The sequence below is a fragment of the Panicum virgatum genome, chromosome 1K (assembly GCF_016808335.1).
Source record: "Panicum virgatum strain AP13 chromosome 1K, P.virgatum_v5, whole genome shotgun sequence".
Taxonomy (NCBI): Eukaryota; Viridiplantae; Streptophyta; class Magnoliopsida; order Poales; family Poaceae; genus Panicum; species Panicum virgatum.
Genome location: NC_053136.1, coordinates 3,660,044 through 3,688,027, shown reverse-complemented (window position 1 = coordinate 3,688,027; position 27,984 = coordinate 3,660,044). Strand labels below are relative to the sequence as shown.

The window sequence follows — 27,984 nt, the reverse complement described above, 5'->3', positions numbered from 1 at the left end:
CATTCTCCCTGCTTTTTTTTTAATACAAATTCTCCGTTCTTTCTTCTACTATATATACTCGTGCCGGCCCTGCTTGTACCAAAATGTTACAAATCGAGCAGTCTCCAATTGGAGCAATCCCATTGCGCCCGTCGCCATTGCTATTTCCGAACGACGACCGGGATACACCAGCACTACAAAAGCTCTGATAGAAAAAATGGGGGTCACAACATCTACAAATGGAACCCGAACACGTTGTCGGAACTTCCATGTTGAAGTTTCTGCACAGGCAGTTTGTTTTCCAAGACACATGGGTCACTCGATAGACAGCTATACAAACAATTACGTGCAAGATTCAGCCTGACACATCGTTCTCCGATCTCTCCACCACGGACCAACACCAACACGACCTCAGCTGCTTGGGACCTCCATCCCCTGCCCACCACCCCCAACTGACGACAGCACGTCCTCCGAGTCAACCACCAACTGGAATGGTGGAGCAACAAGAACGGAATCAGCATCAAACAGTTCAACACGCACAACAGAACGCGGTTTGCATGTGGCACTAACCTGCTGCAGGTGGCTCATCAGGGCTCCGTGCAGTTGCTTCTTGAGCCGGTCGCACTGATCCACGCTGTGGCCGGCGCGTTGAATCTCCTCTAGCTGGCACCACAGCCTCTCCACGGCTGTGTAGGGGAACCAAGCCGCCGACATCTTTTTGCGGTGGAGGATGTCCGCTGGCCTCTGCAAATGGTTTCCAGGGATTTATATGTTATTAAGATTATATTTGCTGCAATCTCGAATGTGGGCATTACGGCCTGTCGGTTCATTACCGATGATGCGAACGACTCCAAATACTCCAGCAGCAAGTTGGTTGCTTCTGCATGCCGGCCGTAGTTTATGTAGAGTCTGAATAAGGCAGCAGGATCTGCCTCTTTCCCGGACATGCCCCATGAGATCCTGCTCCCTGCCTTGTTAGTCTGAAAACAATGTGTAGCAGCCAACAGTCAATCAGCAAACCATGTAATTAAACAACAGATCTAGTAGATGCTATTGATCAGAGGGTCACCTTGAACATCTGAACCAACCAAAGAGGTAGCTCAATCTCGGGATCAGTATAAAGAAGTGTCTCGGCAACAACGACTGGCAACCTAGGATGCAGATCATTGTATTTCTCCTGAAAAAGGGAATAGAAGTATTGACACGGCGATAGAACTACTATATGCAATTCATAGAGACCAGCTAGAATTTAGACTAGCATGTTGAACATGCGTCGGCTATCATTGTTGGGAATGCAGAGAAAATATCAAACACTCCATACATTAATATGTAGAAAAGGCATGCCTCTTTAGTTTGACTCTCTCTAGTTTGGAGACTTTCTTAGAATATGGTTTAATCTAGTTTCAAGGGACAAACACTTCAATTTAAATAGATATTCAGATTTTCAAATTCAAACTCCAATTTTGATGCGGCATAATAGTGCTTGCTGACAGAACTATTTTAATGCGAGCCTCTGCCAGCCCCGGATTCAGCTGCATACACCCCTGCAACTAATAGGTCTATTCTGCTACTCAGGAAATAGAAATCATTGACTAATAATCAGATAAAGATGAACAAAAAGACTGGTCATAAAACATATCACATGCAGGACCCAAAATGTTAGGACTCATTCCTATAGATCCAGTACCAGGGGTCAAAAGTGTAAGTTTCATATATTTGATACTGTTAACTGACTCTCAGCTCTCACTCAAGAGGTCAACAGTAAAGAATAGTTCAACACGGTATTCTGGAGATTCCCGACTTCAACAAATGTAATAAAAGAAGCCCATTCAAATAAGCACTGACAATGCTTAAGACAGCAAAAATAGAAATGGCACATACCATAAATAGTTCAAGGGTTTCCCAGTGGCAGCTTCCCTGAAGCTGCTGGTTCACAGCAATACTCTTAGTGTTGCCATCCCATGCATCATCCTCAGACGAAGGCAGAAGCAGCAGTTGTCGACTGTCAGTCAAATTTCCCCTGTAATTAGGTTACAACATCTCACTTCAGTAATAACACTATTACTTGTTAATACAATAACCTACCCAACATACCCTGATTTATCTGACCTGTTCGGGCAGCAATGTTGTGCAATGGCTGAAAAGACACGCTCCAATTCCCTACAACGAAGCAATTGAAACAATAGCTACATTCAGATTGATGCAGAGACCAGAGCTAGGGCATGACAAACAACAAACAATTAATACAAGACTACAGGTAAAAAACTGAATAAGAAAATTCAATCCACCTTTTCATTCCAGACTCCTTCCAAAATTTGAGCACGATTGTGAAGGCCAGATCATACAATTTCTCATCTATAAGAATATCCATCAGGGACTCAATAGATTGGCTTTCTGCGGTCACACACAAACAGTTTCGGTGTTAATTCTCAAAAATTGTTAAGATGTTGATCTTTATAAATTCAAGTAATAAGGTCTTACGAGTAGTTTTGGACATACCTGAAAAATTGAATGTTGATTTCACAGTGCTGAGCATATACTGAGCTTTTGTTAATGTGTATTCCTTTTCAAGGATTTCAACATCAACACAAAATTGCAATCTAGAAAGCTCAGAATCTGTGCCAAAAGCCACTGCAAACAGAGAATAAAGTTAAATCATGCATATTGCTGTGCAATGCCACAAATCAACTAGAGGTTAAAAAGTCTGACAAGACATACAGTTCTCCATCAAAAGATTCCGAGGCCTTTTACTTGGAGAAATTTGATCATCAGCTTCACAAACAACATCGAGCCATGCAAATGAGGGATCAACAAGCTGCAATGCGTTGATAGCAGCAGATAAAGCATCCAACCTCTCTTGCAACACGTGAGGAAGTTGGCGGCTGCCACCTGCATTACCCTCTCTATTCAATCTAACAGAGTATCTGAGCATGTATGCAGCTGCCTTCCTCCAATTGTTCCTATACGCTTCAAATGAATAAAGAACCTTATAGATATTCGGCCTTGAAGATAGATCTGAGCGCTCAGCCTGTGAAACCAATAATAAGAATGATATGGCAGGAAGCAATAGACACAAAGATTGGACTATTCTGATACAGGGTGGGGCTAGGGAGGGAGGGAACCTTCCAGAACAACTCTTGCTCCACTTTCTCTACCAAACTAGTGAATGGAATCTCTCCGTTGCAAAGAACCTATTTCCACAGACAAGAGGCGATTTTAAGCTCCAATCAAGCAGCAAACATACCTTACATAAAATGAAAAGGAAAGCAACTAGATAGCATGAACACAGATAACATTGATTTATATGTTTTTTAGTTCATGATGCTTAGAGAAAATCCTTCTAGATTGGTCAACATGTCTTGCATACAATTAATGACTTGTTTAGAGGAAAGCCTGCTAGATTTGTCGACATGGCTTGCATAGTCAGGAAAAAAATGCTCAAACACAACAAAAGCAGACAGGCAATGATTTTAAGCAATAGTAGTTGGGAACATATCTAGTGCAAACCAAGGACCTCGTGCAAACCCGTGCAAACCTACTAAACAAAGTTTCAAAAAATTCTGAAAAAAATCATGAATGTGCTTCTCAGATTACATCATCTATATATAAAATTTCATGGTCAAATTCGTCTTACTCTAGAAATTACAAAAAAGACAAATTTGAGATGCATTTGAACCATTATTGTTGTCAGAAAATTTGTCTTTTTTGTAACTTCTAGAGTAAGACTAATTTGACCATGAAATTTTATATATAGATGAGGTAAGCTGAGAAGCACATTCATGATTTTTTTTCAGAATTTTTTGAAACTTTTTTTAGTAGGTTTGCACGGGTTTGCACGAGGTCCTTGGTTTGCACTAGATACGTTGCCATAGTAGTTAGAGGAGCCAGCTTGACCCGTTGACAATACCTTGCATACAATGGAAATTAAAATAATCGAATAGGTAACGCAGAAAAGGAACAATTATGATTTTTTTCTAACAACAAAACTGCACTGCACAACCCTGTAGTGCATCTCGCGCTGTAAAACCCCCAATGTAAAAATACCAAAAATTTAGAACACAATCAAGTGTGCTAGATAATGTCAACAGCCAAGCTAGTAATCCAATAGTACCTAGTTGGCGTGTAAACATGTATCATGACCACTACCTATAACACTTTCTAGAATCACCCACCCACTTAATTGCTGCCTAGGCATTACAGTCTACCCTAAAACACTAAATGTGTACATGAACATAGCCGATTTTTTTTTCTCGAACACGCAGGAGAGCTGCGTATCTTTATATTAAGAAAGAAAATTGGTCCAAAAACAACGGCGCTGTGCCTGGACCATAGCACGGGCTGTTAAGGTTCTCATAAGAAAACTATTACAGACAAAAAGGAGAAAAAGGACCTGACCACAAAACAATCTATACTTAAAATGGTAATTATCCATTGCATGTGGTGAAGAATATGGGGAAATAAGCAACTTAATATGCCAACCTTTGTCTCCCCAAGCTCACAAAGAACTATGATGAAACGCCTCAAACAGATATATTTGCTATCATCATCAGGGTTTGAGATAATTGCACAATATGCATCTCGAAAGTGTTTCAAATCCAAGCTGTACTTGAATACATTAGCCCATAGTCGTCCTTTAATCATTGCTGCAGTCTCAGGAAGGCTCTCGGCTTCAGTTCCATTATCCAAATCAAAGATGTCGTCAACTTGTTCAAGAGCAGCAAGAGCAAACTGGCACGCTCCCTCACTCATGGAGTGCTGCTCAAAAATTTGCATTGCCCACTCGTAGTAATGAAGTCTCCACAAATAAATAGATCTGCATTCCCCTGGAGAAAAGCTAAACAGTTACTCCCTCAGTCCCAAAATAAGTGTTGTTTTAGCCTGTAATGAAATCCATCTAATTAAAGCAATACCAAGTACCTAGAAAACAATGTATTGGAAAACACAGAGCCAATCAAATACTTAGTGGATGTTATTTTTCTAGTTCCAATACATATGCTTTCATTGAGGATCCAGAAAACCAAATAAATAACACGGTTTTCAATCACAATTGCTAGAAGTAATTAGGGGGTAACATAGTCATTTCTTTGGATGAGTAATGTGTCTCAAATTTTCTAAAACAACACTTATTTTGGAACGGAAGGAGTAGAATATAAATTAAATGGGGTATATACACAGCAAGGAAAGGTAGGAGGAGGATCTCACCAGAAACTTGAAAGCCTGTCACCCATGAGAACTTCTGTAAAACCTTTGGAGCTTCATGCCCGGATGCAGCTCTGTTTTCCAAAGTACATGTCAAGTTAACAGTTAACACCAGAGAGAGCTAACCAGTAGCCCAGTATTATAACAAAAGAGACTACCAATATTTAAAAAGAACCAGATAATGAGACAGTATATGCATCCAAGTATTTTTATTAGTAGATTTTCAAGCCTTGCAGGATAAGATCCTAATTGAGTTATGCATTTGTATCCCACTCCTCCAAAGAGTAAACTACAACATTCCTGCAGTTTTTAAAGGTGAGTTTAACAGTGAGATATCTTTGATCTGATAGAAGAAACTAACAGATGATGATGCCTTAGTTCTGAACTAACTTTCACAGAACCCGCGGAACTAGATAACTAAAATTAAATGAAGTGACTCTTACCAGAAAATGGTAACATGAAATCATTGAATTGCTTGTTTGACAATCCCTTACCTGATGCTAGCAAGAAACCAAATGCTACAGGTAAAGATGAGTTGTTCCATGTCACTACTTTGTAAGGGGTGTACTGGATTTGTGCTTACGGTTCTATAAATTTTGAGTTTGCAAACCATGTATCAGACTATTTGCAAGGTCTAGGACAAGATTTATGACCTCCAGGTTACCGATGAGGAACTGTTCTTCCATTGTAGTTCCATTAAAAACATAAGAATATTGTACGTAGATGTAGAACCATATGTTTTCGGTTATCACTATCATGTAAGTTAGATCAACCAAACTTTTTGAACCTAAACAGCTGAATAAACTAGAACTAGATCAAGTGCCTGGTCAGTTAGGCTTCTAAATAACAGCTAGCAACACTGATGCAATCCTTTTATATTCAATAACTCAGTAACATATGTGTTTATGTAGAGTATTGTTTGTGAAGGAGAAAAATAAGAAAATTAAATTATTGCTGCCCCCAACCGCTAAAGACGGTTTCCAAAAAAGTGCCATTTGGTAATCAATAAGGCTCATTGCACAAGTTCAAATAGTGAAAAAGTAGTACCTGAAAAAGCATCGGATAGCATCATGAGCCTTGGATTCTCTCAAAACTGTATTTGCTTCATCATGTGCAAGCATCAGAAGGCAGAATCCATTGAGATGAAGATATGCTGAACATGCAGTATCTGCATCAAGACCAGCACGGGATACTTTCTCATTGTTCAAGTATGTTTCCACAATTCCCAACAAATTCTATAAGAAAGAAAAATGAGGATAAGGGGGCTTATCTGATACATTGTATAAATAAAGCAACATCAAATAAAATCAAAATATGCTTGTAATAAATAGAGCACAAAACAAATATTTGTACCTGAGCAGCTTCATATTGACCATTGCGGATGAGAATTGCTGATAGATTGATTGTGGAACCCAAGAAAGTCTGGACACCCTCAGAATTTCTTCCACACAAAATCAAACTACTAAACGTCCTTACGAGATTGATTACTTCCGCTGGACTAGGAAAACAAGGTGACATAACATCCACTTCAGGAGATTTTGGAAAATCAAGTAAACAAGCCAAAGTAAAATCAGGGCAGCCAAGCTTTCTGTGCAAAGACAGCTCATCTACTTTACCTGTAAAAGACAAGTAACAATAAACAGTTTTTTTAGAACAGCATGAGCAAACAAGCTTCAAAGATTTATATAAAAGAATCAACATTGAGAGTTATAAGCAACTGGTATCTACTTGCAGAACATAATCAGCTACCAGAAAATCATAAAATGGCAAGGTACAGTGTACAGACTGACGAGATATAGAAAATTTCGCATCTACTTCCTTAGACATTTACTAGCATGGTCAGGTTTTGATCATATATGTGTGATACGCAAGATATTAGTTATCCAAATGTAGAGTTTGCCAGCAGTTGCCAGAACAAGTAAATAAATGTGTCATCCAATTCATTTCACCATTTACAATCTGTCATCAGTTGTACCCTCGGGACCACAAATTCCAGCATGTTTTATTTTTTCCTTGCCCACCTGCCTAGCCTTGCTAGATTACTAGTGGAGGACAGAGGAGGCCAAATTTGACTATCCCTCAGAAATAAAAAACATTATAGCTCAGTCTTGGGAGGGAAAGAAAACAACACATATCTCTAATTTGTCCAGAACAGTAAATGGGGGCAAGCTGGGTAATGATAATCAGTTGCCAATTAGGTCTTTGCTCTAAATCAAAAAATGAGCTGGACTCTGTCCTCTACAATCAGAGGCAAGACACCGCAATACCCTTGTCCTCAATATTCTTTCAGTTGAACAGAGTATTAGGTATCATAACTAATACAAAGACCTTACATTTAATTAATGCAATAATGGAAGGAATAAAAACTAGTGAATGTGAAGTTAACAAAACATTCTTTGGGCTCTCACACATAACGCGTATATGAAGCTGTTTGGAGGCTTTGTAGGAGCTTGTACAGTTAGTTCAGATTCACAAAAACACAAGAAGCCAGGGTAACCATTGTCCTGTGGAACATGCTAGATGTGATCGCACAAGTGTCCCTAAAATACAAAATCTTATGCATGCCATTACAAAACACCAAACCGACAGATGGTCCTTTGGTATGACTCATTATATAGCATAATTAAACAGAGGAAAATAAGACACTAAATGCAGTGGCAGGATGCCCACTCAAAATATGCATATAGACAACACAGGTAAGATACAGTCATATCTTTTGGGCGATCATTACCAAGCTGAAGAGAAGAAAGTTGATAACTGAAATCTTCGATGGTTGGTGGCGAGGTTGGTGAGATTCCTACAAAGTGGAGAACAATCCACTGTCCCAATATGTCTTCAATCATTGGGAACAGCTTTAGTTTCATTCTGGCAACATCACTTTGCAACAAGGAGACCTGATTCAGAAATTATTATTATCAAAGAAAGAAACCAAAATAATATATACTATTGAAGAACAACCGTATAAATGATGATGGGGGCTCATTCATTTACAATTTTACAACCCAAACATAAGAAAAGGCGTAAAAAATTAGGGGGAAAAAATACATTGTCACTTACTATTTGCACATGGAATTAACCTTTTTAAGCCCAAAGACCTAAGGCCGTGGCGCTACAATGAAGTTATTTTGAGAGGACGTGTAAAATAGCAAATATTCACCTAGATGATTGTTAGACCATAGCAATTGTTGGTAGTTAGCCATATGGTATGTGCACAAGATTGGCTCACCAACCAAAATTCATTGCTATTTAACTTTCCAGTTGCAATATCACAAAGAGCAATCCAACATCCCAGTATTTGGATAAGTTCGTGACAGTTCTGACCAGCTATTGCAAGTTACAGTTGAGATAAGGCAAGTAAGCTCATGAAGGCCAAAAATGTGTATCTTTAGCTATGTGACAGTCATGTGTGTACTTGGTAGAGGAAGCAAAATTGAAGGCACTTACACAGCAAACAGAAATACCTAAAGTCAAAAGGGTAAAGCATACCTGCCCACCAACACCAACAAGATAACTGAGGAGCAGAAACAGATCAAAAGCACACTCAAACATCGTCCTTGCAACCTGTGAAGTAGCCTGAACTAGTAACATGGAATTAACATTACAAACTCTCTTTGATTCATAGTCTTGTATGTTGATGTTTGTGTTCAAACACTTCATAAACTTCTCGATCACATCGAATACCACCGACCAGGATGTGGATCTTGATTGCAACTTATGAAAAGATAGTAACATCTCAACAGAAAATTTCCTTTGATTTTTGTGAGCTGCCTGCCTTCTTTCTACATAAGTATCCCTTCCAAGTAATGTAATGAGGGATGAGGATGATTGAGGACTAAAACCAGTCTCTAGAATCTTTACTATCTGCGAAGCAATTTCGTCAGATGATATAACAGAACTGATTAAGGACTCATAATATATTGCCGCAGAAGATCTCCCCAGCAGATGGTGTATATGGCCCATGCATCTAAGGACTTCATTGAGGAGTTCAGAGTCAGATGTATCATCCAATAAGTTCATCCCTAGGCCATCAGTATTGCACAATTCATCAGATGAACCTGAAATGTTAGGCTAGTTAGCATTGCGTAATTACTCTCAACTGATAAGCTGAAACATTATTGGAAAATACTAGGACAGAAACAAACCATAAATAAGCATCTCAACACCCTCCAAACAACGGAAAACAGAAAATGAACCCTTTCTTATTAAACCAAACACTTCATTGTTAGTATCAAGAAGCAACCCATATGGCCTATTGTTCCAGCACCAATTGTGAAGATATCGTGCACAGAATTTTTTCCAGTGATAAGCTGTAGCACTCGCTGTCTGTGAACTTCCCTAAAACCAAAAATAAGTATGGAGATTCAGCTATAAAGACAAACTAGAAATTAGAAGCCTTTAAAGTACAAAAGAAACAAAAGAAAAAAAAACTACCTCTTGTTCTATAATGGATAATATTTCTTTTTGTAGCCCATTAGCTGTAAGAGACTGAAACTCAGAATCTGATAGAAATCTTTTGTGCTCTAATAAGGTTTCACGTAGAGCAGAACAGTGATTTACTCCTGGTTGAAGTAGCCTCCGCAGAAACATGGATGAAATAAAATTGAAAGCATGTTCCTACAGATACCAAAGATGCACAGATATGCACAGATAGCTAAGGGACATTGAAGTACTCTCCACAGTCACAAAACATACCAAAAAAAAGTTGAGTTAAAATGCATGGAAGAGCTCTGAAACGCTAAACAATATATTCTGCAACAGTATAGAACTCTATCATCTGAATAATATGATATTTCACTTGAAAAGATAGGTTTAAAAGTATGCTGATAAAACTAACCGTTGTTGAACTTGCAAGATCAAAAAGAGCCAACAGGCAGAGTGGAGGGATCAAATTGATCATAACCCTAGACCAAAGAACTACGGAAATTACTATGAATATGCAACTATCAAGAGAAATGTATGCCACTTGAGAACGATTATATTGCCCAAGAATCTCTGGAGTTTCAGTGACCATGTATTAGAAATTAAGCATCCATCAGAAGATCACTCAATTTACAAGAGAACATAACCAAAAAAATAACAGCAATGCAAAGTAGCAAGCAAATGATTCAAGTTAATCATCAGATAAACATATCTGCGTGTTCCAGATGAAATGAGAATAGTGAACAGAATCAAAAGGAAAATACAGCTACCTTCAAGGAGGAGAACATTGAATCAGCTGTCCAGACCAAATCATCCAATGCATTGTCAGAACTTTGAAACAATAGCTCACTGATAGCATCTTCTTGTAGCACATAAGAGCAAATTTGCCCACTGCAATATTTTACATTGTAAATAAAATCTCGCCAGTCCATCAGCATTACTCGATATAATTTAGCAACCATGCCCAGAAATTACATAAGAAAAAGGAAATCAAATACTGACTAGAATTTTGAGAAAAGCATGGAGATAGATCGCAAAAGGTGACATCCAACTATATCATGATGCAATCAACTGATAAAATAACCGACAATCAAACGGAAGTGGTTAAGAAATTAACTATTCACTGGTTAATATGAGATGCATATATGGGCTTGGTGGCGAATTCACCCCAGCACCAATTAACTCAATGTTCATACATGTGCACATCTGAATATTCCCCAAAGAATTCACGGAAGTAGGATATGTTAGTACATGCACGCTTACAAATTTATGTGCAGAAAGGTGATAATATATGTAATATAAATAAAAGTAGAAAAAACAACTATGTTAGTTGACTTGCCTAGTACAGTTGATGGCATGTACTTATGTAGTGATCAAGGTCCTTAAAATAAGTATGACAGTTGATGCTATGTACTTATTGTAAGAGAGGGAGAATAGGAGAGTGTAGAAGGGAATAGAATTGGTGTAATGGATGGATGGTTGTATTAGCTTGAGGCCTCGGCCGGTATATATAAGAGTACAAGACTTGGGTTGCAAGGCAACCCCACCGGATATGTATGGCAGTCCGGATACAATATCTAAACTACCAAATATACTCTAACATCCCCCTGCAGTCACAGCGGGAGCACTGCAGACGGTGAGACTGAAGGAGAAGCCGAAGGTAGGAACCGACGGACTGATATTCCCCCGCAGTTGTAGCGTCGGCGCAATGCGGATGCTGCGACTGGAGAGAACTGGCGAGAAACTCATGCGGATGGTAGCCCTTTGTGCCGATGTCGAGATAGCCGAGCTGAAGGAGCCATGGTCGAAGATGCCGTGCGTAGAGTAGCCGTGGTCGACGTAGAGCTGTCGAAGTTGCCGAAGACGAGGTAGCCGCACATGAAGACGCGGGCGCACGAAGAGGCGCCATGGTGGTGGCGTAATGGAGAAGACGCCGGAGACGAAGATGGCGACGCGTTGAGGCAGTCGTAGAGGGAGCGATGCCAAAGTCGATGCAGTCAGGCCATCGGGCGACACATGCCCGAGTTTGCCAGGCTCGGGAACGCATCGGGGACGATGGGCACGCACCGGTGTTGCCAATACCGGACGTGCAAGGGAGGATGCACAACCAGACGCCGTCGCCGAGGGACCAGCAGAGAAGGCCTCCACGACGGTTGCAGGCGCAGAAGAACGGCGAGGAAGAAGATGCCGATGCAGCCCGCAGTTGCTGGAGTAGACGAAGGGGTAGAAGTGGACGGCGACGATGGCGACGAGGTGGTGCCGGACGAAGCGACGAGGTAACCCCGGACGATCTAGCGCAAGGCCTGATGATCCGGAGGATGCAGCGGCGGAGCTCGAAGAAGGCGACGAAGAACTCGAACAGCTCGGTGAAGACCATGTGCGCGCAAGGCGCGCAATGACGTAGTCGTAGACGATGTCGAAGATGCGGTCGAAGTGGCCGGCGTGGACGAAGTCGAGGACGTAGTCGGCGGCGGTGAAGATGCAACGACGAGGAAGACCACGGGTGGCGCCGCGGCTGCCCGAAGAGGCGAAGCAACGGCAGCCCTCCATACTCGGGGAAGAGGCGCGCAGTACGAGGACGGACGTCACGGGAGACGGGTGGATCACGCACATCGGCTGATCAGACCGAGTAGCGTGAGACGAGACGACGGTGGGCGAAGTCGGTGAAGGCGTCCCGATCGGTGAAGGCGACGACGAGCCGGCGAAGGTCGACGTGCGAACGAAGCGGCGAGGAGGGCAGTGCAGATGGGCGTCCCCTAGGGAACCGTCCATGTCACCATGTCACATGTCGAAGACGAAGAAGAGGCCGGTGAAGTCGACGCCGACGTCGAAGTAGAGGCGCGAGGTCGACGGGCGGTGGGCGACTCAATCTCGATCAGTGATCGAGTAAAAATCAGAGAAACTAATCAAAAATAAACCAGCAGCAGCTCGTGTAGCACCTCTGGGTGCGCGTAGCGCAATCCTCTCAATCTCCTCTTTTTCTTTCTCTCCCGTCACGGTCAATGACCGCATCTGAAGCGGAAGAAATAGAGTGAGAGAGGGACGGCGGACGGCGATGAGGGAGGCGGGCGGCCGGCTCCCTGCGGCGGCGCTGGAGGTCCTGCGCTGAGCGGCTCCCCGCCGGGAGGGGCCGCGGAGGGGCGGTTGAAGCTGGGCGGCTCCCTCCCTTGCGGCGGCTGGAGCCCGCGCGGGGAGAGGCGGCTGGAGCCCACGCGGTGAAGGGGCGGCGCCGTCATGCATGCCGCCGGCGACGAGGTCGACACGCTGTGTCGGGGCCCCTGCTGCCACCACGGCAGCACGGGGTAGGGCACAGACGCCGGAGGAGACTGCGGCTGCCACCACGGCAGCGCAGATCGGGGTCGTCATCGACAGCTTTCATGGCGGCGGTGGCGAGGTACGACACGATCTGCTGCTGCTAGACGGGAGGACGGCGGCGGATTAACTCGATCCGCCGCGATGGAGGGCGCTGCCCCCGGCGGATGTCATGGGGGACCTCCCCGGGGGCGCGCTAGGAGGCCGTCGAGGGGGCGCCCTGGATGGGAGCCGTGGGGGACGGCCGGCGGCGCGCAGGAGGCAGGAGGGGCGCCAGCCGCTAGGGTTAGGGCAGCGGAGGATAGCCCAGGATCTCAAACCCTAATCTCATGATACCATGTAGAAGGGAATAGAATTGGTGTAATGGATGGATGGTTGTATTAGCTTGAGGCCTCCGCCGGTATATATAAGAGTACAAGACTTGGGTTGCAAGACAACCCCACCGGATATGTATGGCAGTCCGGATACAATATCTAAACTACCAAATATACTCTAACAGAGAGAATAATGGCTTGTATTCCTCCAAACCCTAGAAGGGTGGGATATATAGATCCTATACATGGGCCTCTAGGTGGACCTCTATACATGGGCTCACATATACACCAACACCCCCCCCCGGCAGTCTGAACTACCGGCGCAGCGGTGTTCAAGACTGGACAAGAAGAGAGTACAAATAGAGTACAAAGGGCAAACACCCCCCCCCCCCCCCCCCCCCGCAGCCACAACTAGCCACCGGCTACGTTGAGGCTGGAGCGAAACTCCGAGAAGATCGAGAAGGGCAATCCCTTGGTGAAGATGTCAGCAAACTGAGAGGTAGTCGGGACATGGAGTACCCGAACATCGCTGATAGCGACTCTGTCGCGCACGAAGTGTAGGTCGATCTCCACATGATTCGTCCGCTGATGCTGGACGGGGTTGGTGGAGAGATACACGGCGCTGACGTTGTCGCAGTAGACGAGCGTGCTCTTGGCGAGCGGGCTGTGGAGCTCCGCCAAGAGCTGTCGTAGCCAGGACGCCTCCGCCACGCCGTTAGCGACAGCCCGGTACTCCGCCTCAGCACTAGAGCAGGAGACAACCGGCTGCCGCTTGGACGACCAGGAGACCAGGTTGCCGCCTAGGAAGACAGCGTAGCCGGAAGTGGAGCGGCGAGTGTCCGGGCAGCCAGCCCAGTCAGCGTCGGTGTAGACCACCAGCTCAGAGGTGGGAGAGCGGTGAAAAACCAAGCCGAAGCCAACAGTGACACGGATGTACCGGAGGAGACGCTTCAGTGCAGCAAGGTGAGACTCCCGGGGATCATGCATGTGAAGACAGACCTGCTGAACGGCATAGGTGAGATCCGGCCGGGTGAAGTTCAGGTACTGCAAGGCACCGGCAAGGCTCCGGTAGGCAGTAGGATTAGCCACGGGAACACCCAGATCAGCAGACAGCTTCGCCTAAGTATCGACAGGAGTGGAGCATGGCTTGCAATCAGTCATCCCAGCCCGCTCCAGAATGGCGAGTGCATACTGCCGCCGGTAAAGGAACAGTCCAAACAGGCGAGTCTCAACAGTAACGCCCAAGAAGTGGTGGAGCTGACCAAGATCTTTCATAGCAAACTCCTGCTGCAGAGAGGAGATGACGCGCTCAAGCAACTGCTGACTGGAGGCGGTGAGCACAATGTCATCAACATAGAGCAACAGGTAGGCAGTCTCATCCCCACAGCGGTAGATGAACAGAGAAGTGTCAGTCTTGGCCTCGGTGAATCCCAAAATCAGCAAGAACATGGCGAACCGAGAGTACCAAACCCGAGGAGCCTGCTTCAGACCATAGAGGGACTTGTTGAGCCGGCAGACCATATCCAGACGACTCGAGTCCACAAATCCCGCCGGCTGAGAGCAGTACACTGTCTCTGACAGAATGCCGTGAAGAAAGGCATTCTTCACATCCAGCTGGTGCACAGGCCAGGAGCGAGAGAGTGCGAGCGAGAGGACCGTGCGCACAGTAGCAGGCTTCACCACTGGACTGAAGGTCTCATCGTAGTCCACACCAGGCCGCTGGGTGAAACCCCGGAGAACCCAGCGAGCCTTGTAGCGCTCCAGTGTGCCATCAGCTCGACGCTTATGCATCCAGATCCATTTGCCGGTGACCACATTGCAACCAGACGGACGCGGCACAAGGTCCCACGTCTAGTTGGCAAGGAGAGCCGCGTACTCTTCTTCCATCGCACGACGCCAGTGAGGATCCGCCAGGGCGTCGCGGACAGAGGAGGGTACCGGAGAGACCCGCGGCTCGCCCTCGGTGGCGGAGAGAGTCGCGGCCTGAGACGCCATCCGCCGAGTCACCATGGGATGGATATGCCGAGGATCCCGGTGGACGACTGGCGGGTGGTACACCTCCGGCTCGACTCGAGAGCGAGTCGGCGGAGGCGGCGGTGGAGGCGGCGGCGGCGGCTCCGGTGTAGATGGCGGCGGCAACGACTCCGGTGTAGGCGTCGGAGGAGCCACCGGAGCCAGAGTCGGCGTTGGCGCCGGCGCCGAACGACGCCAGTACACCGGCACCGGCTGAGCGTACGCGGCGGCGCCGGAGTCGGCACCGGACGACACTGGTACACCTGCACCGGCTGAGCATACAGCGCAGGTGCAGCGGGAGGCACCGGGGCCGCGCGTGGCGCAACAGGAGACACCGGGTCCGCGCGCCGCGGGCACCAGGGCCGCGCGTGGCGCAGCAGGGATCACCGGAAGCGGTGCCGGTGTGCCGGGAAAACCTGCAGGGAAAGGAAAGACATGTAAAGGTGGCTGAACCACCAGGTCAGTAGGAAACAGGGACTCCAGCTCGAGGTCAGGAGAAGGTGTGGAGGAGGTGGAGTAGGGGAAATCCGACTCGTCAAAGACGACGTGTCGGGAGATCAGGACGCGACGAGAGGTGAGGTCAAAGCATCGGTATCCCTTGTGGTCAGGGGAGTAACCAAGGAACACACACCGAGTCGAGCGGGGCACCAGTTTGTGAGGAACAGTGATAGAGGTGTTAGGGTAACACGCACACCCGAAGACCCGAAGGTGGTCGTAGCAAGGAGGGGTCCCGAAAAGAGCGTGGTGTGGAGTGGGAGCAGGAGAAGCAGTGGACGGAAGACGGTTGAGCAAGTAGGTGGCGTTGTGGAGGCTCTCAGCCCAGAAGCGCGGGGGTAGAGAGGCCTGGATCAGAAGTGTTCGCACGACGTCATTGGTCGTGCGAATCATCCGCTCAGCCTTGCCGTTCTGAGGAGAGGTATACGGACAAGACATATGCAGCTGAACACCCCGAGAGAGGAAGAAGGAACGGGAGGTGGAGTTGTCGAACTCCCGCCCGTTGTCACACTGGACAGCCTTAACGGTGAGGCCGAACTGAGTGGACACCCAGGCAAAGAAGTGGAGGAGGGTGGGGAAGGTCTCAGACTTGGCACGCAAAGGAAACGTCCAAGAATAGTGCGAGAAATCATCGACCACCACCAGATAGTACTTATAGCCAGAAAGGCTAAGAACAAGAGAAGTCCACAGGTCACAGTGAACAAGATCAAATGCATGCGTCGCATGCGAAGAAGAAGAAAAAGGGAGCCGAACATGACGACCGAATTGGCACGCATGGCAGAGGGGCTCAGCAGGAGTCCTAGTACCAGGAACATCGGTACTACGATTGAGCTGAGCCAGAACGTCGCGGCCGGGGTGAAGGGAATAAGTCTCTGTACTTGTGGTCTTTGTGGGGCTGTGTGGGGCTGCAGCATGTGGGGCTGCAGCATCTCATTTTTCTGCAGCATACACTAGCACCATTGCTGCCCTAGAGGACAGCATCTTGGACTGCTTTAGCATCTAGATAGGACAGCAGTTAGTCCTTTCATTTGGCATCTTAGACTAGGAGTAGTCCTTTCATTTGGCATCTTAGACTAGGAGTAGAATATGCCTCAGTGTTGGCTGCCCTGCAGCTGTGTATAAATGTGTTGCCTCCCCTCCCGTTGGATGGTATGGCACTGTGAGTGTGAATGAAGAAAACCCAGAAAACTTCCCCAACTTGAGTGTCATCCTCTCAGCTCAATGAGAGTGAAAATTGAGCTGCTAACATCTGGTATCAGAGCCGTACTTTCCTGTAGGTTAGACATTTCCTGCACTTCTCCCTCCCAAGCAGCAGCTAGCACAGCAGCAGCTAGCGCAGCAGCAGCGGCAGTTAACGCAGCAGCAGCGGCTAGCGCAGCAGCAGCGGCTAGCGCAGCAGCACCTGCTGCACCCTCTACTCCACCTTCCTCACCCGAGCAGACGAGCCATGTCCGACGCACCGTCTCAGCGCTCGGTCGCCTCGAGCGCACGGCGTCAGCGAGATGCCGAGCTCGCCGCGGCAGAGGAGCGCAGGCGAGCGACGGCACAAGCCGCTGCAGCAGCGGCGAGGGCGGCCTGGCTGGCTGCAGCGGAGCTGGCGGCGGCCAGGGCGGAGGTGGAAGCAGAGGCGGCGGAGGATGCAGCGCGTGCGGCGGAGGTCGAGGTTGAGACCTTGCGCGGCAGCCTCAGCGGCTCCATCGCCGGCGACGCCACCGCCGACGAGGACCTTGAGGAGTTGGAGAGGGAGAGAGCGCGGGAGCGGACCGCGCGGTGGGCAGCAGTCCACCCCGGCGGCGGCGGCCTGGACGGCGGCGCGCCCGGCGGCGGCCTAGATGGCGGTGCGCCCGGCGGCGCGCCCGGCGACGGCCCAGGGGGCGGCGCGCCCGGCGACGGCCCAGGGGGCCGCGCGCCCGGCGGCGGAGGCGGCGCCCCTGGCAGCGGCCGCGCCCTTGGCGGCGGCGCGCTGGGCGGTGGCGGAGCTCCTGGCTGGGGTGCGCGCGGCGACGCCCCCGGCTACCACGGCCTCCAGGCGGTGGTCAGGGACGTCGGTCCCGGTGGTGGGTGGCCCACCCTCACCAAGACCAACTACGTCGAGTGGGCCGCAGTCATGGAGGTGAAGCTCCAGGTGCGGCATATGTGGGAGGCAGTCCGGTACGGCGACGTCGACTACGATGAGGATCGACGGGCGCTGGATGCTCTCATCACAGCAGCCCCGCCCGAGATGCAGTTCCCGCTTTCCAAGAAGCGAACTGCCAAGGAGGCCTAGGACTCCATCGCTGCGGCACGTATCGGCAGCGACCGCGCCCGCAAGACCACTCTCCAGGCACTTCGCAAGGAGTGGGAGAACCTGGCCTTCAAGCCAGGTGAGGATGTTGATGACTTCGCCCTCCGTCTCAACACTCTACTGCAGAAGGTGGTGCAGTTCGGCGACGACACCTACGACGAGGAGAGAGCCGTCGAGAAGCTCTTCCGCTGCGTCCCCGAGAGGTACAGGCAGACCGCTCGCTCGATCGAGTCTCTGCTAGACCTCTCCACCATGACGATCGAGGAGGCGATAGGTCGCCTCAAGGTCGCCGACAGCGACGAGCCACAGCCTCCCTCGGGAGGCATCTCCATCGGTGGGAAGCTCCACCTCACTCAGGAGCAGTGGGAGGCTCGGCGCGGTGACAGGAGGAGGGGGGAGCCCTCTTCCTCGACTGGTGGCCGCAAGCGCGGCAAGCCGCGAAAGGGGCGCGGAGGTGCCCAAGCCGGGGCACGAGGGCGCGCCGAGGGTGGCGCCCGCGGAGATGCTCAGGGCGGCGCCGCTGACAGGCCCAAGGCGGCACGAGACGACGCCTGCCACAACTGTGGCAGGCCCGGCCACTGGGCCAGGGACTGCCCGCAGCGGAGGCGTGGGGGCCAAGCCCACGTCGCGGAGGCCCAGCCGGATGACGAGCCGGCTCTGTTCCTACTCCACGGGGACATGGAGCCGCAGCCGGCGGCACCGCCTGTCACCGCTCTACTCCACCTCGACGAGCCGCGTGCCCGAGTTCTCCTCGGCAACGGCTCCGACGACGACAGGGTCGATGGCTGGTACCTCGACTCCGGCGCCACGCACCACATGACCGGGCGGCGGGAGTTCTTCTCCGACCTGGACGTCGACGTAGGTGGCTCCGTCAGGTTCGGGGACTCCTCCGCCGTGGAGATCAAGGGCGTGGGCTCCGTGATCTTCACCGCCAAGTCCGGAGAGCACCGGATGCTCACCGGAGTCTACTACATCCCGGCGCTGCGGAACTCCATCATCAGCCTTGGGCAGCTCGATGAGAGCGGCTCCCGCGTGGTGATCGACAGCGGGGTCCTCCGCATCTGGGACCACCGTCGCCAGCTTCTCGCCAGGGTGGTTCGAGGGAAGAACCGCCTCTACATCCTCCATGTCGGGGTGGCCCAGCCTCTTTGTCTTGCAGCTCGCAGGGACGACGAGGCATGGCAGTGGCACGAGCGCTTTGGGCACCTCCACTTTGAGGCCCTGAAGCGGCTCGGCGCCAAGGAGATGGTGCGAGGCCTCCCGTGCCTCGACCACGTGGAGCAGCTCTGCGACGTCTGCGTGCTGACGAAGCAGAGGCGGCACTCCTTCCCCCAGCAGGCGAGCTTCCGAGCCAAGGAGCGGCTCGAGCTCGTACACGGGGACTTGTGTGGCCCGGTGACACCGGTCACACCAGGAGGACGGCGCTACTTCCTGCTGCTCGTCGATGACCTCTCCCGCTTCATGTGGGTGATGATCCTCGGCAGCAAGGGAGAGGCTGCGGACGCCATCAGGCGTGCTCAGGCTGCTGCGGAGGCGGAGAGCGGCCGCAAGTTGCGCGTGCTGCGCACCGACAACGGCGGCGAGTTCACGGCGGCCGAGTTCGCGGCGTACTGCGCGGATGAGGGCATCCAGCGCCACTACTCCGCGCCGTACAGCCCGCAGCAGAACGGCGTCGTCGAGCGGCGCAACCAGACGGTTGTGGGGATGGCCCGGGCCCTCCTCAAGCAGAGGGGGATGCCGACTGTCTTCTAGGGAGAGGCGGTGGTGACGGCCGTCTACATCCTCAACCGCTCGCCCACCAAGGCACTCGACGGCATGACACCGTATGAGGCTTGGCATGGGCGCAAGCCGGCGGTCTCCCACCTGCGGGTCTTCGGCTGCCTCGCGTTCGCCAAGGAGCTTGGCCACATCGGCAAGCTCGACGACAGGAGCACTCCGGGAGTGTTCATCGGCTACGCGGCGGGTTCGAAGGCCTACCGCATTCTCGACCCGGAGACACAGCGTGTGCGCACGGCGCGCGACGTTGTGTTCGACGAAGGGCGAGGATGGGCGTGGGACAAGGCGGTGGACGACGGCTCGGCTCCGACGTACGACGACTTCACCGTCGAGTACGTCCACTTCGAGGGAGCTGGGGGAGTAGGCAGCTCTTCTTCGCCGAGCGTGCCTACCCCGGTCCCCGAGCCTCCACCGACTCCGGCGCCCGCCACACCGGCGGCACCACACCCTTCAGCTACGACTCCGGCTGCGCCGAGTTCCTCAGCTTTACCACCACAGCCGCGACGCCGCGCACTCCAGCACCGACAGCCACTCCTCCGGGCACGCCTACTCCAGCACCTGCTCACAGCCCGGTGGAGTTCGCTACTCCGCTCTCTCACGACGAGGAGCGCATCGACGCGTACCACGACGGTGAGCCGCTGCAGTACCGTACGATGGAGGACCTTCTCGGCGATCAGCCGGTGCCGGGACTGGTGCCTCACGACCTGGAGGCGCAGTTGCACCTCGCGTGCGACGACGGCGAGCCTCGGTCTTTTGCAGAGGCCGAGGGACACGCGGCATGGCGTGCCGCGATGCAGTCGGAGATGGACGCGGTTGAGAAGAACCGCACTTGGAAGCTTGCTGATCTCCCTCGCGGTCACCGCGCGATCACCCTTAAGTGGGTGTTCAAGCTGAAGAGGGATGAGGCCGGCACCGTCGTCAAGCACAAGGCTCGCCTGGTGGCACGAGGTTTCGTGCAGCAGGAGGGAGTCGACTTCGACGATGCCTTCGCTCCCGTGGCACGGATGGAGTCCGTGCGACTCCTCCTTGCGCTAGCTGCCCAGGAGGGCTGGCGTGTCCATCACATGGACGTCAAGTCGGCGTTTCTCAACGGCGACTTGAAGGAGGAGGTCTACGTGCACCAGCCGCCGGGGTTTGCGATCCCCGGCAAGGAGGGTAAGGTGCTACGTCTGCGCAAGGCCCTCTATGGCTTGCGGCAGGCCCCGAGGGCGTGGAACGCCAAGCTGGACTCCACGCTCAAGGGGATGGGCTTCGAGCAAAGCCCGCACGAGGCGGCCATCTACCGGCGGGGCAATGGCGGAAATGCCCTGCTGGTGGGTGTCTACGTCGACGACTTGGTGATCACCGGCACCAAGGATGCGGAGGTGGTGGCGTTCAAGGAGGAGATGAAGGCCACCTTCCAGATGAGCGACCTGGGGCCTCTCTCCTTCTACCTGGGGATCGAGGTGCACCAGGACGACTCCGGGATCACACTTCGACAGACCGCCTACGCCAAGCGCGTCGTCGAGCTCGCTGGGCTCACCGACTGCAACCCAGCTCTCACTCCGATGGAGGAGAGGCTGAAGCTGAGCCGTGCCAGCACGGCGGAGGTGGACGCTACTCAGTACCGGCGTCTTGTGGGGAGCCTCCGCTACCTCGCCCACACACGGCCGGACTTGGCGTTCTCCGTCGGCTACGTCAGTCAGTTCATGCAGCGACCGACGACGGAGCACCAGCAGGCCGTGAAGAGGATCATCCGCTATGTTGCGGGGACTCTCGACCACGGTCTCCACTACCCGAGGTGCCCTGGGGCGGCACACTTCGTTGGGTACAGCGACAGCGACCACGCCGGCGACATCGACACCAGCAAGAGTACGAGCGGGATCCTCTTCTTCCTCGGCGAGTGCCTCGTTAGCTGGCAGTCGGTCAAGCAGCAGGTGGTGGCCTTGTCCAGCTGCGAGGCCGAGTACATAGCGGCTTCCACCGCGTCGACTCGGGCGCTCTGGCTCGCTCGACTACTTGGTGATCTACTCGGCAGAGACACTGGAGCAGTGGAGCTCAGGGTGGACAGCAAGTCCGCTCTGGCCTTGGCGAAGAACCCCATTTTCCACGAACGGAGCAAGCACATCCGGGTCAGGTATCACTTCATCCGAGGCTGCTTGGAGGAAGGAACCATCAAGACGAGCTACATCAACACCAAGGATCAGCTTGCGGATCTGCTCACCAAGCCCCTTGGGAGGATCAAGTTCCTTGAGCTCTGCTCCAAGACCGGGATGGTCCAATCTTCCCACAAGACGATGCACAAGACTTACGGAGAGAATGAAGGGAATAAGTCTATGTACTTGTGGTCTTTGTGGGGCTGTGTGGGGCTGCAGCATGTGGGGCTGCAGCATCTCATTTTTCTGCAGCATGCACTAGCACCATTGCTGCCCTAGAGGACAGCATCTTGGACTGCTTTAGCATCTAGATAGGACAGCAGTTAGTCCTTTCATTTGGCATCTTAGACTAGGAGTAGTCCTTTCATTTGGCATCTTAGACTAGGAGTAGTCCTTTCATTTGGCATCTTAGACTAGGAGTAGAATATGACTCAGTGTTGGCTGCCCTGCAGCTGTGTATAAATGTGTTGCCTCCCCTCCCGTTGGATGGTATGGCACTGTGAGTGTGAATGAAGAAAACCCAGAAAACTTCCCCAACTTGAGTGTCATCCTCTCAGCTCAATGAGAGTGAAAATTGAGCTGCTAACACGGGGTGACCAAGACGGCGGTGCCAGGTGGTGGAAGACGGCGTCGCGGCAAAAGCGGCAGACCAAGACGGCCAGGGCGAAGAAGAAAGCGAGAGTGGTGCAGCGGAATAAGGAAGGCGAAGGGTGTAAAGGGGCCCCGTGCTGTCACACCGAAGTAGCGGACGCCGGGAGGCCGAATCCTTTACAGTGAGGCCAGAAGAATCAAACTCGATGGAACAAGAATTGTCAGCTGTAAACTGACGAATGGAAAGAAGGTTATGAACCATCTGAGGAGCAACAAGGACATTGGGAAGACGAAAGGAGCCAGGAGCAGAACCCACGGCGGTGACAGGAAGGCAAGACCCGTCACCAACCATGACGGAAGGACAAGAGGGGTGTGGGGGTCGGACAGAAGAGAGGATACCGGCATGTGGGATGGTGTGGAAGGAGGCACCCGAGTCGGCGATCCACTCGGTGCTGACCGGCGGCATCCGCCCCATGGCGCGGAAGGACTGCGCCAGTGCGGTCTGATCCCACCCCCCAGGCCAGGTCGGCTACTGGCTGGGTGGAGCGGCGGGGTCCAAAACGGCGCGACCAGGGGAGCAGCAGCGGCGAGCATGGCCGCCGGCTGGGGCTGAGGACGAGGGTCCCCCTTGGCCCTGAAATGGTCACATCGGGATGCGCCCTGGCCATGGGGCGCTGAAGGATGGCCAGGGCGTACCTTAAGGGCCAGGAGCAGGAGTGGGAGCCGGAGTCGGGGTCGGAGTGCCCCGACGGCCTCCACCAGTACCACCAGAGGTAGCGCCGCCAGCACCACCACCACGTCCGCCCCGACAACGACGCCCGCGGCCTCCCCCACTCCCGGTCTGGCCGGTGAGAGGAGCACCAAGGAGGGGGTCGGTCCGGGATCCAGATCCAGAGGGCAGAGCCTGGTGGGTCTTGGCGGCGAGGAGGGTCGCGGCGAGAGCAGCATCGGCCGTAGTAGCGCAGGCCAAGCGGCGGCGAGGGAGGCAGTAGCCCACGCGGGGTGCGCGGCGGGCGCGACACGCCGCGGTGAGGCAGGCGGCGGCCTGCGCGGCGTGTGCGGCGGTGAGGCAGGCGGCGACCTGCGCGGCGTGCGCGGCGGCGAGGGAGGCGGCGGCCCGCGCGGCCTTGGCCTCGACGAGCTTGGCCTCGAGGTCCCGCAGCACCTCCTGCGCGCGCTCTTAGGCAAGCTCAGGGCCCGCGCCTCCTGCCGCGGCAGAGGCGGCGGCGGGTTCAGGCGGGGGCAGCTGGTGCCAGGCGGCCGAAGCAGGGGCCGGGCAACCAGCCAGCCAGGGGCGGCAGGGCGCTGTGGGGCAGCCAGCCAGCCAGCCAGCGCCAAGGGGCGGATCAGCGCGCGCGAGGCCGGCGGCCAGCGCCCGCGGCGGGGGCCAGGGGCAGCCCTGGGCGGCACCCGCAGCTTTAGAGGCCGGCCCGGCGGCGCCAGAGGCGCGCCAGGGCAGGGCGGCTAGAGCAGAACTGGCGGCGGCCGGAGCATGGCCCGCTGCGCCAGATCCAGAGGTAGGGGAGAGAGGAGGGAAGGAGGAGAGGGAAGGGAAGTCTGGCGGCGGCGGCGGCCGGGCGGCCATGGAGGCGGCGGCGGCGGCCGCCAGGAGCTAGACTAATACCATGTAAGAGAGGGAGAATAGGAGAGAATAATGGCTTGTATTCCTCCAAACCCTAGAAGGGTTGGATATATAGATCCTATACATGGGCCTCTATACATGGGCTCACATATACACCAACACTTATAGTGATCAAGATCATTAAAATAAGAGGTGTTTGGTGCGACACAAGTTACGAAACAAGTTACCAGTCTACCACTTGTTGAAGGATTGCAATGGAACATGGTGACAACAATGGTGTACAACGGACTTACGTTTCAATGTCATACTGCAATATTTCATACAGCATTGATCCAAATTCTTTAAGTATCCAAAGCTTGTTCATGCCTATTTTCAAGTCAACAAGCTTCCCCTGAGTAAGAAGGTTGGAATATTAGCTAATGAGGGAAGATGTTTTAACATGTAAGGATGATGTATCAATGTTGTTTTCCATAAAAACACATAAAAATATAAAATATTTGAAAGTTCAGAATAACTATGATAGTTGATTCATTTCAAATTACTTAAGTAGATGGAGATCTTACAAAAGTAAAGATTATTGATGTCAATGCTAATAAACTAAATAAAAATAAAAGCACATCACCCACAGTGGCGCTTTACCTCCAGCAAAGGTATAGTGGAAATTGAAGGCTCAGGAGAGAATGGGAACTTTTCCCCAGCAGAAAAAGTGAAGCCATATACAGAAACATGATCACAATCTTGAGCCTTCAAAATGTAATAATGGTAACCAGTCAGCTATTTCCAGCAATAATGATGAGAGAGAAAAGTAACAGTTTTCATCACATTATGCCAGTATAAAGTGGTGACCAATCCACAATAGAAAAAAAAATAGATTTCATGAAGTGACAAACATGAGCACAACTGCACAAGCAAAGGATAGATCATCAGATCCAACATTTAAACATAAGATAATCACCAGGTAAAGGTTATATAATCCACAGCTAGTAAATATTACCATCTTATAAACTAAGGGGGCAACAATGTTTCACAGTAATTTATGCCACCAGTCAATTTTAATACTACAACAACCAGGGCAAGCTCGAAATTAAGTCCATATAACTGCCACCCTCAATCTGCCCAACTCCTCTTTCTCAGAAAGATTAAAAAAGTTTTCTTTATTCTCAATAACATTCAGATCATGTAATTTACCAACAATGCTAGTCCCATCAAGTAAGAAAATACTGGCAAAGCATAGCTTGCGATTAGATTATTCTTGGTGCATAAAATGTATGGATACACTTCCGATTAACACTAAACCTAGAGTAGAACATCCTCTTGGCATCTTCAAACAGTGGAGTTACCTAGTTACTTCACAAACCTTAGGTTCTGTTCTCATGGTGTATACATGTGGATTTTGTGAAAATGGTGAACGAGCAAGTAAAAATAACTGGTGAGACAACATTCTTGACATACCACAGTGTTCTGATGCAGGATAGCCAAAGATATCAGCTCTTGATCATCATCAGCCTCACCAACCCATAGCCTTGATGGATGGCCTGATATAGAGAGATATCGTCAACAGTGTTGCCAAACAAAAGACAAAATTGCAGAGGCAACAGCAATATTGCAATGCATTGACAAAGCAGACCTGTTTATTCATGAAAATCATTAATCTTTATGCATCTCAAATTACTCAACCAAACCCTTCCCTTGACTCTTAGTCTTAGAACTAGTGCAAACAAATGAAACCCCACATGTTAGCTACAATTGGCCCTAGCTGTACTTCTTTTCCACGTTGCAAAGCTATGCCACTGGGCTCACTGAAACAAGCATGTCAGTACAGAACTACAGATAAAGCTATAATCAGCCCACCACAAAAGGTTATCAGTTGTCCAGTAACTAGTATAGACAATGGATGTCAAGAGCATGAGCAGAATGGATACGAGGCTGGAAGCAAAACTGACTTAAGGACTTGAGGTTGTGCTTGTGGTTTACACAAGTGTCAGAGCGGCATTGCATGTATTGTAAATACAGCAACATTGCTTACAAGAACCATAACATAACGATCAACAGCTCAGAAGGGCACGATCAAGAGAGTAGCAAGTAAACAGAACATAGGCATTACCTTCAATATCATTCGAGTTAACATTACAGTTGAGAAGTTTTGTGTGATTATCCCATATGCGCAAATTACCATCTAAATGAAGAACAAATAACAGGTCCCTTTCATTTACGACGGTTGCCACTATATCCTGCACAGGACCCACAGTTTTGGTTCTGCAAAATAATGTAGATAAATTTCATGCAAATCGATAAAATAATATGTAACATGAAATGTAGATCAACTAAACAAGCTGTAAAATAAACTGGAACTCCGTTCACATATAGAAATATGCTATGTTGCGACTTGCAACAGTGAATGGAAGTGTCAATTGAGTCAACCAGCGTATGAACAGTGCACATGCAGTTCCTGCCTCCTAGTCTATGCTACACTAAGCTATGAAATGTTTTCATTGCTTGGTATAAGCAAAGTAGTACCTCGACATAAGAGTCCACAATCGCCCAATCCCGGCATCATCTCGCAGCTCATTCGAGAATCCTACAGTAGAAGACAGTAACTGTCAGAAACCATGGGGAGAGATACAGAAGGCCCCTAGTCCAATCATCTGGAACACATTAAATCCGGAACAGTGAGTTTGCTTCTGTGAATACCACATGCCTGGTGTGTTCGGAGCTAACTTGCCAAGACTGTAAGACCAGATGGACCCATCTTGTCGACCAATTACTATACATCCTGGTTTTGCTGTTACCGCTGTAACCTTTGCACTCTGAGCATGAGTTTGGAGACTAAACTCAACTATATCATCTTGATGCAGCACTGAACCAGATAAGTATGAAAATGGAGTGCGTAAGTGGCACAAGAGCGCAACTCCAGAAACGGTTAGCACATATAACAGATATACAAGCTCCCCTAGCCTTCGACCCTGCATTGCCATAAAAGTGATTAGCTAGTCTCTAAGGTTCCAGAAAGTTACTGAAAATAACAATTAGCATAAGATATGAGGAATGAGCCAACCTCTCGTTCGCATAAAAAGGCAAATGGACATAGCGCCTCCTGGAAGACCAACCGCAGTCCAGAGCTAGGGAACTCCTTGGAAGCGCCAAGTTCAATGACCTCTAGCACATTTTGGTGTTCCTCGTGAATCCTCCTGTAAGACAGAAGCCATAAGGTCCCTTCAGAAAATTCACACCTATTATGAACCTAGGGTTTCTCTGAACGTGGCAAGTACCACAGCAATACTGAGTGTGCGTTTAACTTTTATAGTTCTAAAAGGATTCATCTCACAGAGACATGAGCACAAACAATTCCGAAGGCGCCAACTATATTCTAAGCTAAATCTAATCAGATTGCTGAGCCAATAAAATGTGCCACTCATCCCGAACAGAATAACAATAGAGCTCGTAGAATTGAGGAGAGGCGACAAACATACCACGAGAGGTAATACTGAGAATCTCCGGAAGGAATGATGTGGCAACCCGAGGCGGCGCGCGGGGGAACGCAGACGAAGGGATCCGCGGGACTAGCCGGCGCGGAGGAGGAGGGGACGGTAAGGTCGATCCACCGCAGCTTGTCGGAGCTGGGGATGGGAACCTCGGCACCAACGATCCGTCGGGTAGCGGGGGCGGCCATGGCTGCCTCACCGTCGCCGGCGGCGCCGGCGGCCGCCGCGGGAAGAAGGGTTTTGGAGAGAGTGGGTTTTGGGCGGCGAGGTGGAGACTGGAGAGTGGTTGGAGTTGGAGAGCAGCGCTGCGAGAACGAAGAAGAGTCCGGTGGGCTCGGAAGAGTCCGGCTAATATCTTTTTGATCCGTTAACAGTCCAACGCACATATTAGCCGGCCCAAACT

General features: G+C 50.6%; 1 protein-coding gene across 1 annotated transcript; it reads right to left on the bottom strand.

Moving 5' to 3' along the window:
* Nucleotides 1-84: 84 nt before the first annotated feature.
* On the bottom strand, nucleotides 85-27,905 carry LOC120647171 (nuclear pore complex protein NUP160-like). The gene is made up of 27 exons (XM_039923878.1): nucleotides 27,570-27,905; nucleotides 27,155-27,287; nucleotides 26,798-27,062; nucleotides 26,617-26,677; nucleotides 26,204-26,355; nucleotides 25,552-25,634; nucleotides 24,739-24,843; nucleotides 24,393-24,490; nucleotides 10,368-10,488; nucleotides 9,610-9,792; nucleotides 9,321-9,513; nucleotides 8,665-9,233; nucleotides 7,910-8,072; nucleotides 6,532-6,794; nucleotides 6,226-6,413; nucleotides 5,182-5,252; nucleotides 4,459-4,802; nucleotides 3,102-3,170; nucleotides 2,698-3,007; nucleotides 2,479-2,610; nucleotides 2,268-2,373; nucleotides 2,074-2,139; nucleotides 1,861-1,981; nucleotides 1,049-1,156; nucleotides 813-959; nucleotides 550-723; nucleotides 85-465 (listed from the first exon to the last, which is right to left on the bottom strand). Exons 1-27 carry the CDS (start codon nucleotides 27,767-27,769, stop codon nucleotides 391-393), a joined length of 4,500 nt encoding a protein of 1,499 aa, XP_039779812.1. The 5' UTR covers nucleotides 27,770-27,905; the 3' UTR covers nucleotides 85-390.
* Between the last annotated feature and the right edge of the window lie 79 nt (nucleotides 27,906-27,984).